The sequence below is a fragment of the Sebastes umbrosus genome, chromosome 21, assembly GCF_015220745.1.
Source record: "Sebastes umbrosus isolate fSebUmb1 chromosome 21, fSebUmb1.pri, whole genome shotgun sequence".
NCBI lineage: Eukaryota > Metazoa > Chordata > Actinopteri > Perciformes > Sebastidae > Sebastes > Sebastes umbrosus.
In genome coordinates this window covers 5,747,216-5,759,224 of record NC_051289.1, presented here as the reverse complement: position 1 = coordinate 5,759,224, position 12,009 = coordinate 5,747,216, and the positions used below count along the sequence as shown (strand labels likewise).

General features: G+C 41.7%; 1 protein-coding gene across 1 annotated transcript; it reads left to right on the top strand.

Annotated features, from left to right (window-relative positions):
* The first annotated feature begins 2,072 nt into the window (after positions 1-2,072).
* Positions 2,073-10,607, top strand: LOC119480932 (phenolphthiocerol/phthiocerol polyketide synthase subunit C-like). Its single transcript, XM_037757589.1, has 6 exons — positions 2,073-2,130; positions 2,652-2,805; positions 3,387-3,547; positions 3,653-3,859; positions 3,957-4,138; positions 5,091-10,607. Exons 1-6 carry the CDS (start codon positions 2,073-2,075, stop codon positions 10,605-10,607), a joined length of 6,279 nt encoding a protein of 2,092 aa, XP_037613517.1.
* Positions 10,608-12,009: the final 1,402 nt, after the last annotated feature.

Sequence of the window (12,009 nt, the reverse complement as noted above, 5' to 3'; positions counted from 1 at the left end):
ATTTGTGTCTGTAGATTTCTCCTAATTATTTTCTTGATGTAGACTATTCATTTTTCTATTTCAGATCATGCGAAGGCCCTACTGAAACTGTAGCGTTTATTATTAGGGCCCGAGCACCGACAACGTCGGATCAGCGAAGGCCCTATTGAAACTGTAAGAATTCTTCTTCTTCTTCTTCATTTTCTTTTTCTTACAATGAATCGCCTTTTCGACGACCTTAGCATGCCCCAAAAGTTGTTAAACTTGGCACACTTATCACATGCAGTGAAAATTTTAGTATTTTAAGGGTCTCGGTCTTGGCTGTTGCAAAATGACTCGCTAGCGCCCCCTAGAAAATTGGAAAAATTGAGCCCCTCGCTCCGGTTTCACCTACAAGTATGAAATTTGGCAGACAGATGTAACATGCGGAGACAAACAAAAAAGCCTCTTGGAGGTATGGCCAAAACTCAACAGGAAGTCATCCATCTTGAATTTAATATGCAATTTTCGCCCATTTTTAGCGTTTTATAGGTCGTGTACTTTAACGAACTCCTCCTACAGCAACTTGAAATTTGGTCAGAACCATCTAAAGGCCTTGAGGATGAAAAGTTATCAAAATGGTGAGTTTTCACTTAACGACCTCACCGTGGCGTGGCGGCCATTTTGAACCATTCGCCATGAAACAGGAAGTTGTTGTAACTAAACTGAACATAGTCAGATCTGTTCCAAATTTCTCAGGCATGATAAGAGTCCTGTCCTGACGACATTTACAAAAATATACTCTAGCCCCGCCCCAAGACGTTAACCACGCCCCCTTTCATAACTCATGAACCGTTTGTCATAGAGTCTTGTGGGAGGTGTCATATCACTCAGCAGAGAGTTCCTGTTTCATTGGTGAAGGTTATCCCCGCCCCCTTTCATAACTCGTGAACCGTTTGTCGTACACTCTTGTTGGAGGTGTCATATCAGTCAGCAGAGAGTGCCTGTTAAATTGGTATTGATATCCCCGTTGATATTGTCGTAGAGCCTTGTGGCAGGCGTCATGGCGCTCGTTAGAGTTTCGGTTTCACCGTGCCCAGCCGCGTCAGTCGGCGTCCCGCCGGTACCCCGTTCATCGCTGCTCGCAGCTTTAATTATTAGGGCCCGAGCACCGACAACATCGGGCCAGCGAAGGCCCTATTGAAACTGTAGTGTTTCTTCTTTTTCTTTTTCTCTCAAATGAATCGCCTTTTTGACGACCTTAGCCATCTCAAAAAGTTGCTAAACTTGCCACACGTATCAGACGCGGTGAAAAATTTGATATTTTAAGGGTCACGGGTTTGGCTGTTGCAAAATGGTTCGCTAGCGCCCCCTAGAGAGTTGGAAAAGTTGAGATCCTCGCTCCAGTTTCACCCACATGTATGAAATTTGGCACACAGATGTAACATGTGGAGACGCACAAAAAAGTCTCGGGAGTTATGGCCAAAACTCAACAGGAAGTTGGCCATATTGAATTTAATATGCGATTTTCGCACATTTTTTGCGTTTTATAGGCCGTGTACTTTAACGAACTCCTCCTAGAGATTTAATCAGATCGACTTGAAATTTGGTCAGGACCATCTTAAGACCTTGAGGATGAAAAGTTATCAAAATGGTGAGTTTTCACTGAACGACCTGACCGTGGCGTGGCGGCCATATTGAGCCATTCACCATGAAACAGGAAGTTGTTGTAACTCAACTGTACATAGTCTGATCTGCCCCAGATTTCTCAGGTATGATGAGGGTCTGGTCCTGAGGACATGTACATGCATGAATATACTCATAGCCCCACCCCAAGATGTTAGCCACGCCCCCTTTCATAACTCATGAACCGTTTGTCATAGAGGCTTGTGGGAGGTGTCATATCACTCAGCAGAGAGTTCTTGTTTCATTGGTTAAGGTTAGCCCCACCCCCATACACATTAGCCCCGCCCCCTTTCATAACTCATGTAATTACACAGTTTTAAAGAATGCTAAACACGTTGTGTTTTTGGATGTGATGGATGTTGCCTGGAGGAAAGGGTGATGGGGCAGTAAAGATTTTTGATTTTGTTTCTCAGTGAAGTTCAGTCAGAATGGAAGAAGCTGGAGACGCTATTGCCGTGGTGGGCATCGGATGCAATTTCCCAGGGGGTAAGCCATCTGAATTTGGGAACTTTTGGTTTGTTTTTTATATTTCTTCATATTTTTCTGTCAAATTTGCCATTTACAGATTTTTCTCTGTTGCTCACAATGTGTATTAAGATAAATGAGAAATATCTCTGAATGTAGTTATAGAAAACTTAAAGACAAACTGCATCATTTCAACATTATTAAATGAAATTAACAGATTAAAATGTGTTAACTTGACACATACAACCTCTTAATGACCAGCAGGGCTGGTTAAATGAATCCCTGGTAATTCTAAGAAAAAATAATTTTAAAAAAATGTTGTGTCATCATTTTATTTTATTCAAATTTAGTTAATTATGTTTGTTTATTTCATGAAACAATTTCTACCCTTTTCACTATAACTTTGTGTTTGCAAATCAGGGGAATTGTGCAAATATAAAATACTTAATACAAACAATGGGCATTTTTCTCCTGACCTACAGTTTATAGTACCACAGTTGAGCTTTTACGCACTATATATAATATATTTCTTTTCCAAATAGGAGAAGGGCTTGATAATTTCTGGAACGTTCTGGTCGATGGGAGAAACTGTTCTGTGCTAATTCCCAAAGAGAGATTTGACGTGTCCAGCTGGTATGACCCCGATGACAACAAACCGGGTAAATCCCGCACAGCCAAGGCTGCTCTCATTGACGGGTATGTACTTTTAAACATTATTATATAACCTATTTAGATTTTTTTTTGTCCTTATTGAGGAAATTCTATTTTAATGTGGTTTGTACCACATTATATATTATTATTTGAAAGAATTACATGAATAAATAAAGGGAAAATTAAACAGAAGAGTAAATAAAAGAAATTGATACAAAGATGAATAAATAAAGAAGCAAATTAAAACAGAAATATCAATTTATGTCACATTTTGTCAATTAATTATTGGCTACTTTTATTTTTAATGTTATTTTTGCTATATTTAATGACATATTTATTTATTTATCAAGTAATTTATTTATTTTTGATTTTGGCAGGTTCTGTCCTCCATACCTGTGTCCATTTCTTTGTAGCCTTTATTTTTAGATTGTCCTCTTTAAACTGTTTTTTATGACACATCTGAACATTTTTGGGACATACTAAAAAAATCTTTATTCTTCTTTATAATTCTTTATTTCTTTGTGTCATAAAATATATATGGATAGAAATGTTACGTACGTAAAGTATTAAATTATGATTGATTTCTCGATGACTAAATTTGATCTAATGCTTTTTAATGTTTTCAGGTTCAATGAATTCGACCACAAGTTTTTCGGCATCAGCGACAGTGAAGTGGAACAAATGGACCCTCAACAAAAACAGCTCCTTCAGTGTGTCTACCGGGCACTGGAGAACGCTGGGCTTCCTATGGAGAACGCCAGCGGGACCAGGACGGGAGTGTTCTTTGGTACTACTGTTCTTTGAATTATCTAACTCTCTTTATAATCTCCATGCAATAACCACCAAGTTATGTGCACCTTTCTTACCAGTTTTTATGTTGCTTTTATAATAGGCCTAATGAACAGAGATTACGAGAGAAATGCTGCATACGTGCGCCCAAGTGTGATCAACCACTGGAGCGGCACTGGGATCGCCATGAGTATAGCAGCAAACAGAGTCTCCTACATCTTCAACTTCACTGGACCATCACTGTGTATAGACTGTGCCTGCTCTTCATCGCTCGTGGCTCTTCATCTTGCCTGTCAATCCATCAAACAAGGTAACTATGATTGAAAGTCATGCCGCTGCATTGTGGTTTTAATTACAGGGATAAGATATTACTATGTGAGATTATGAAACGTGTTTTATCTTATCAGGTGACTGTGATATGGCTGTTTGTGGAGGAGTCAACTGTATCATAGACCCGAGAGTGTTTGTTGCTCTCAGCAAGGCCAAGATGGTCTCACCTGAAGGGACCAGCAAACCGTTCTCCAACAGAGCAGATGGTTACGGTAGAGGTGAGGGCTGTGGGGTCGTTCTCCTCAAGCCGCTGAAAAAGGTCAGAATATGCAGAGTAATAAATAATTTTTTACTATACAAGCAACCATATAAGATATTAGAACAACATCAATTAATAACTGATTGACTTCCTATCACGGAGCAATTTGTTTCTTTTAAACATTAAACAGCGTGAACAATACCCATAAATGTTATATTAGTCAGCAACTTCCTAGTTCCTCTTAGTCCTGTTTCTCTCTACTCACTACATATCATAATATTCAGTTCCCGTGTAATTGTATATCAATATGCAAAGTATCCTCATACAACAGTTCATATATCTTAAAAAAAGTTATTCCACATTTTTCATTTGTTTTCCTACAAATGTCCAACAACGTGTCAATTTCCGCTTGTTACATGCATACAGTCTTTTCAAAATAAACCGTCTTCACAGGAAACAACTTGGATAGGTTTAGGCAACAAAACTACAATACCTGGTTAGGTTTAGGAAAAGATTGACTTGGTTAAGTTTAGGCAACAAAACTACCTGGTAAGGTTTAAGAAAAGATTGACTGGGTTAAGTTTAGGCAACAAAACTACCTGGTAAGGTTTAGGGAAAGATCGACTTGGTTAAGTTTTGGAAAAGAACGAGGTTTGGGTTAAAATAGCTCCGGAAGTGGCATAACTCAATTACGGAGGTTTGACAAATAAATCAAAGTTTCTGGTTTCACACGGGGTATGAACACCAGTCTTCTGGACAAAAGGCTAGTGTTTTTTGACCTAACCCCAACCTCCTCCCTATACGTGGCGTTTGTCGGCCTTTATATTTACTGGTTCACGATTACGTGGATTACATATGAATTTATTTTGGGGGATATATACAAATTAAAGTGCATTACTTTTCGTAGGTATAGCTACGGCCGGTATATGAGAACTGCCTGATATATGACATGATTTACAATGTTAAAAACATTATACCTTTGTCGTTTCATTTTCGTCTTGTTTTTTTACAGGCTATAGAAGACCATGACCATATCTGGGGTATTATCAGCAAAACAGCTGTCAACCAAGATGGACACTCAGTGTCTCCGATCACCAAACCCTCCATGACTCAACAAGAGGAACTCCTGCGCAGAATCTACTCGGAGTCTGACCTTGCAAATGTCTGGTACATAGAGGCACATGGGACTGGAACGCCAATTGGAGACTCAACAGAGGCAGGAAGCATCTCAAACGTTATCGCTAAAGCTAAACCTCCTGGTTCGGAGACACTGCGGATTGGCTCTGTGAAGAGCAACATTGGACATACAGAATCTGCAGCTGGAGTGGCCGGACTCATTAAGGTTCTCCTAATGATGAAGCACGAGACCATCGTTCCCTCAGTTTTCTACTCTGAAGAGACTGCTAGTGTAGATGCCAAAGCCCTGAACATTAAAGTTCCTAAGGAAACAGAAAAGTGGGAAGCCTCCGGTGCAAGAATTGCAGGAGTTAACAACTTTGGCTTTGGGGGTACAAATGCACACGCCATTGTCAAACAGCACAAACAGTCACGCGTTGAGCAAAAGAATGGTGGGAAACAGGAAAAGTATTTCATCATGTCGGCAAATTCACCAAAATCTCTTACTCTGATGACGGAAGACACCATTAAACAGCTAGACGCAGATAGCAAAGTTGATCTAGATTCTCTGTTATACACGTCAGCTTGCAGGAGGAGCCATCGAAAGCACAAATACAGAAAGGCCATCGTTGTTTCATCTCTAGTCGATCTTAAAGAGAAGTTAAGTGCCACTGTTAGCAAAAACATTCGCCCGTCCTATTCAGATCCAAGATTGGTGTTTGTCTTTTGCGGAAATGGCCTCACTTACCATGGCATGTGCAAACAGCTGCTAAAAAAGGAGCCTGTATTCAGGGATAAGATCAGAGAGATTGCAAAACGTTTCAAAAGACTGAGTACGCTGAACATCTTGGACACACTTGAGAGTGAGTTTGAGGGCAGTGACCCAAATGTTGTCCAGCCACTCCTCTTTGCTATCCAAGTCGCCATTACCACCCTACTCAGACACTGGGGTGTCAAGCCCGATGCAATACTCGGACACTCCGTTGGCGAAGTCGCAGCCGCTCACTGTTCTGGCCTTCTGTCTCTTGATGATGCCGTAAAAGTCATCTATTTCCGCAGCGCTCTCCAGAGCAAAGTCACTGGGGGGAAGATGCTTGTGATCAGCAACATGGCTGTATCAGAGGTAACTGCTCTTCTCCCTTGTTACTCTGGTAGAGTTTGCCTTGCTGCTTTCAACAGCTCACAGTCCTGCACCCTTTCAGGTGATGCAGATGCAATTGAGAGCATTTATAAGGAGCTAAGCACCTCAGCCAACAGTCAGAATCTGTTCCTTCGTGTACTTGATGTCCCTGCTGCTTACCACAGCCACATGATGGACCCAATTCTGCCAGAAATCGAGGAGACAATTGGCTCCTTAGAGGTGAATGAACTCGACACAGAGTTGTTCTCAACAGTGACAGGCAAGGAAGTCCAGCAAAGTGATTTCTGCACAGGGGAATACTGGGCTAGAAACATTCGGGAGCCGGTAGCTTTTGAGCAGGCAGTGAGGTCAGCAACCAAAGGAAAGAAGAATACAGTGTTTGTGGAGATAGGGCCAAGAAGGGCGCTACAGAGAAACATCATGGAATCTCTGGGTAACGAGACAGCTGTTCTTGTCTCGGTGCAGCCAGAGAAAGATCACGAAACGATAATGTCTGTTGTGTCTAAGCTGTTTGAACTGGGGGTCCATGTAAATTGGAACACCTTCTACAGAGGATATGAGACAATGCCACTGCCTATTCCAAAATACCAGTTTGATTGCTCGGACAGAGATGTTATCACTGGCGCAGCACAGAAAAACACAACTAGCAATCACCCTGTGCTCCGTCAGACAGGAAGTGAAAGCAACATGTTCAGCTGTGATCTGATGTCTGACTCTTCTTTCTACCTGAAAGAGCACAAACACAACGGCATACCCATCATCCCCGGAGCCTTCTATGCTGAGTTGGGTTTAGCCGCATTCATGGCCAGTGCCAAACCAAAAGTACCGCTCAGCTCACTGCAGGTCAGTGTCAATTTTCACAGTCCATTTGTTTTAATGCAGAATTCACCTGAAATGAAGGTGCAACTCGAACAAACAGAGACAGAAACTAAGTTCAGGGTATTCTCCCCATCTGCGATGTACGCATCAGGCACAGTGGTCTCAAAGAAAGAGAGGCTGAATGAGGAGCAGTGCATTTCACTTAGCTCCATCTACAAAAGATGCAAATCTGTTGTGAGCTCTCAGGAGTTCTATGGGTATCTCTCTCAAGGAGGCTTTCAGCATGGAGACGTCTTCAAGAACAAGGAAGATGTGCACTATGGAGAAGATCTCAAGGAGGCCTTTGCAAATGTCACAGTTCCAGAAGAACTGCAGTCTCAGTTGCATGACTACTGCATTCATCCGGTTGTGCTTGATTTTCTGATGCAGCTTCTCCCAGTTACAGCAGAGAACCTTTTTGCTGGTAGACCAGGATTTCCTGCCAGAATAGGGAGTTTGACAGTGTTTGAACCCTTGCAAGATGAGATGATTGTCTATCTGAGAGCAATCGATGTGGGCATTGATCACTTTGAGATTTGTGGCTGCTTTGCAGATAAAGAAGGAAGAGTGTTGGTTGAGGTGAAGCATGTGATAATCAAATACCTCGACAGTCGCTCTCATGTGGTTGAGGAGTATTTCTACCACAATGCCTTTAGTGTCATCCCTGAAGGCGTCACATCTGCTCCTCCTAAGGCCTTGGTCTTCTGTGACCATTTGGGGATCTCTAAAGGTCTGCAGCAGTATTTGGACTCAAGGTCTAGATATGTTTCATTCACACATGCAAAAGATATCTTGAGCCATGGGTTTCCTTCTCTCTTGGCAAATCTCAATATAACAGAAATTGAGAAAAACTTTGATGAGGTGTTATTTCTGTGGGGCAAAGAAGACCTCACTTCACTGACAGCTGATGTTGTCCTGCAGAATTTGGTGAACTGCTGTGAGACTTTCCGCCAAATAGTCCTTGAGCTAAAGCGAATTCGTTTTCCCAACTCCATCAGAGCAGTCACCTACTGTTCCTCTGACATCACAGTGGACCACATAAGTCCAGGTTTTGCCGTCGTTGGTATGACGAGATCATTTGCTGCAGAGATACCAGATCTTGCATTTCAGCTGATTGATATAAATACTACCTCTGATAAGGACATTGCAGCTCTGTCTGAGGTCCTAAGATCGCATCCTTGCAGCAAGTACCCAGAGTTGGTGGTAAAAGATGGACTGATTCTGAAGCCCTCCATTGTCCGCACTCCACCTGAGGTCATTGACAGTTCAGAGGGAACGTTCACCTCTAAAATGTCTGAGCCCTGCATCCTTCAGACAGCTGAAGCACATGATGTGACACAACTGAGTGCCATTCACTTTGAGGAGGAGACCCAGCCAATCAGGCATACATCAGTTGAAATTCGGCCCACTAAGATATGTGTTCATTCGTCTGATTACTTTCCTGTCAGTGCCTCCCATCTGAAATTTGGCCAGACACTGTACTGGAACAAACACTCATCACAGAAACACAAGCTACTGGCTCTTGATTTCAGTGGTACCATTACAGCAGTCGGAAAAGATGTCAGGAAATTGAAAGTGGGAGACCACGTTGCGTCGTGTTACCCTGTGGTGGCAGCCAGCAAGGTCAGAGTTCCAGAGGACGTTTGCTACAGCACCAAGAGGTTCCCATTCCTTCAAAAAACACCCTGTGTTTCCTACTTTGTGTTAGCATGGGAGATCCTGCATCGAGCCTTGCCCAGAGCTAAACATAATCTAGGAATCATATCCTCTGTTCCTGATTCTGCTCTGATGAGAGTTTTGGCACACACTGCTTACAAGTCAGGTTTGAAGGTGATTATTGGCACACAGTGCAATGGCTCTTTTGTGGATGTCAGTCAAATGGATGTATTTGTCATCTTGCCTCCATTTGATGAATCCCTGATCGTAAAATTGTGCAACTTTCCAGCTGTCCAACATGTTGTCTTCATCTGCGAATCTCAGATGCAGTGTTTGCTTGCTCAGGACGTGTTCTACAGTGTAAAGGAAAGTGTTCACGTGCAGACAATTCAGATGCCAGTCATTTTGCAAAAGGGATCATTGAGTGCACAAGGGCCATACATTTATGACTGGCTGACGTCCTTAAACCTGAGCAGGACATTTGCTCTTGAAAGCTTTACCTTTCAGAATGTGAAATCTGAAAGCATTGAGGGCCTTAATTCAGAGACACCACAATCATACTTCAACTCGAAGAAGCTGGCTGTTGTGGCTCTGGAAGAAAACATAAACAGTACGCTGTCTGACATCCCATTGCTGCCAACAAAAAAACAGCTTTTCCGAAAGAGAGCAGTGTACGTAGTGGCAGGTGGTCTTTCTGGTCTGGGCTTTGAAACCGTCAAGTTCATCTCGCAAAGAGGGGGGGAGTACATTGTCATACTCTCCAGGAGCAAGCCCACACCAGATGTGCAGCAAGAGCTACACAATGTGGAAAAACAGTGTGGGAACTGCATCACTGCCATGGAGTGTGACATATCTGTGACTGAGTCTGTGCACAAGGTTATCAGTGTCATCAGCCAGAAATACTCTGGTTGTCCAATCAGAGGAGTGTTTCACAGTGCAGTTGTGTTGTATGATGGGCTGATTGAGACCCTTGACAGATCTCTTTATGAGAAAGTTCTCAAACCCAAAGTAAATGGTGTACTGAATTTGCACCATGCAACAAAGCACTGTCAATTGGATTACTTTGTGTGTTACTCCTCAATCTCAGCTTTTCTGGGAAACGCGTCACAAACAAACTACGCAGCAGCCAACACGTTCCTCGACATGTTCTGTCAGTACCGGCGCAAACTCGGGCTGCCTGGACAGTCTATCAACTGGGGAGCGCTAAACCTCGGACTCCTCTTGAACAAGACACTTTTACAGTGGTTCCTGGAGGCAAAGGGGATAATGGTGTTAGATGTGGCTGAGATTTATAAAAGTCTGGAGCAATGCCTTGTGCTCAATCGACCCCAACAGGCTGTTTGCAGGTTTCACTTCAGAAACATCAGGTACAACATCCTCTCTCAAAATGCAGCCTTGACCATGCGCCTGACTGCATTGGTAGAGGAGGCTTTCCAAAAATCCAAAGAGACAGACTCTCAAACTAAACAAGCTGAAGTCGTCTCACCAAAAGATTACGTTGTCTCTCTGCTTTGTGAGACCATCGGCATGGATAAAAGTGAGCTGAAAGATGAATCGCCTCTTTCATCCTTAGGCATTGACTCCATGCAGGCCATGACTCTGCAGAATCGTATCTTTCAGGAGAGAGGTGTGAATGTGCCTCTGGTGAAACTGCTGGATCCCAATGCCACGCTGTCAACGGTAGTAGCTATACTGAGTGAGGAAGGTGAAGAGTCTCTTCCCGTTGAAGGCATGGACGTTGTTTCTACCAGATTGTAAAAATGACAATGCAGGCTGTTGTCATACACCGTTCGTAGCTATACCTTCGAAAAAATAATACGCTGTGATTTGTACATATCCAATAAAATCAATTTGTATGTAATCCACATAATCGTGAACCCAGAAATATAAAGAGTGGCAAACGCCACATAGGGAGGAGGTCGGGGTGGATGGGTGGTTCAAAAAGCACTGGACTTTTTCCCCGGAGACAGCTGTTCATGTCACCTGTGAAACCAGAAGTCAACATTGATTTATTTGTCGCTTAACTTCTGTACCTAAATTATGCCACTTCTGGAGTTATTTTAACCCAAACCATGATCTTTTCTTAAACCTAAGTAGTTTTGTTGCCTAAACCTAACCAAGTTGTTTCCTGAGAAAACGGAAGGGTATTTTGAAAAGACTGTAGGCATATAACGAGCGGAAAATGACACTTGTTTCTAGATATTTGTAGGAAAACGCACGAAAAATGAGGAATAACTTTTTGTAAGATATCATATGAACCGTTGTATGAGAATATGTTGAAAAATAATTAATGCAGATGCAGAAATGTAAACAACAGTTATCAGAACAATATAATACTGGACATTTTTAATATAAGGCTTATGGTGGCCATTGCAATACAACAGCATTCTTGTGTTAATGCCACAGATCTATACTGTTTTTGACTATTTTTTTTTGTGTGATTTTTGGCTCTGGTTATTGTTTTGGCTCATTTTTGTAGTTTTACATCCCCAATTTTGAATGGATGTTGTAGATAAATGATGATTTTAATTGTGAATAATTTATGTAAATAAATGTAACAGCATTCTTGTGTTAATGCCACATATTTATACTGTATTTTGCCTTTGTTGTTGATGTTGTAGATTTTTGGCTGTGGTTATGGTTTTGCCTCATTTTGGTAGTTTTACATTGTTTTACATTGTTATAATGTTGTTTTACTCACTTTTTTGGTGACATCCCCAATTTTGAATGGATATTTTATATCACAGGTTTACTCATTCTGTTTAGTGATATGTTCATGATGTAAACATGAAAACGGTCCATTGCTGATAACTGTTGATTTCAAGAGTAAATAATTTATGTAAATAAATGTAAATATAAGTGTTAATGTGAGTACATTCTTGATTATTATTAACTTTCATCAATCTTTCAATCTCGTCTGTAAATTTCAAATCTGTCAAAGGGGTCAGTCCTCATAATGCTTACGTCAACTTACTTTATCTGCCTGTTTTACGTTCACTCATTTCTCACAGGTCATGGTCGGTTGTTATCACTGATAGCTCATTGATTCTGATTGATTATCAACTTTATGGTGATGATGATGGAACAAAACATGTGATGCAGTATACTGGCATGTCCCATAAATGTTCCATTGGGGGCGTGTATGATTACTTTAGCCTTT

What these genes read in the sequence shown, in the direction of transcription:
- LOC119480932 (XM_037757589.1), top strand. Translation starts at nt 2,073, where the DNA reads ATGGAAGAAGCTGGAGACGCTATTGCCGTGGTGGGCATCGGATGCAAT. An exon ending in CTGTCAATCCATCAAACAAG is followed by an intron (nt 3,860 to 3,956) that starts GTAACTATGATT and finishes TTATCTTATCAG; the next exon opens with GTGACTGTGATATGGCTGTT. An exon ending in TCCTCAAGCCGCTGAAAAAG is followed by an intron (nt 4,139 to 5,090) that starts GTCAGAATATGC and finishes GTTTTTTTACAG; the next exon opens with GCTATAGAAGACCATGACCA.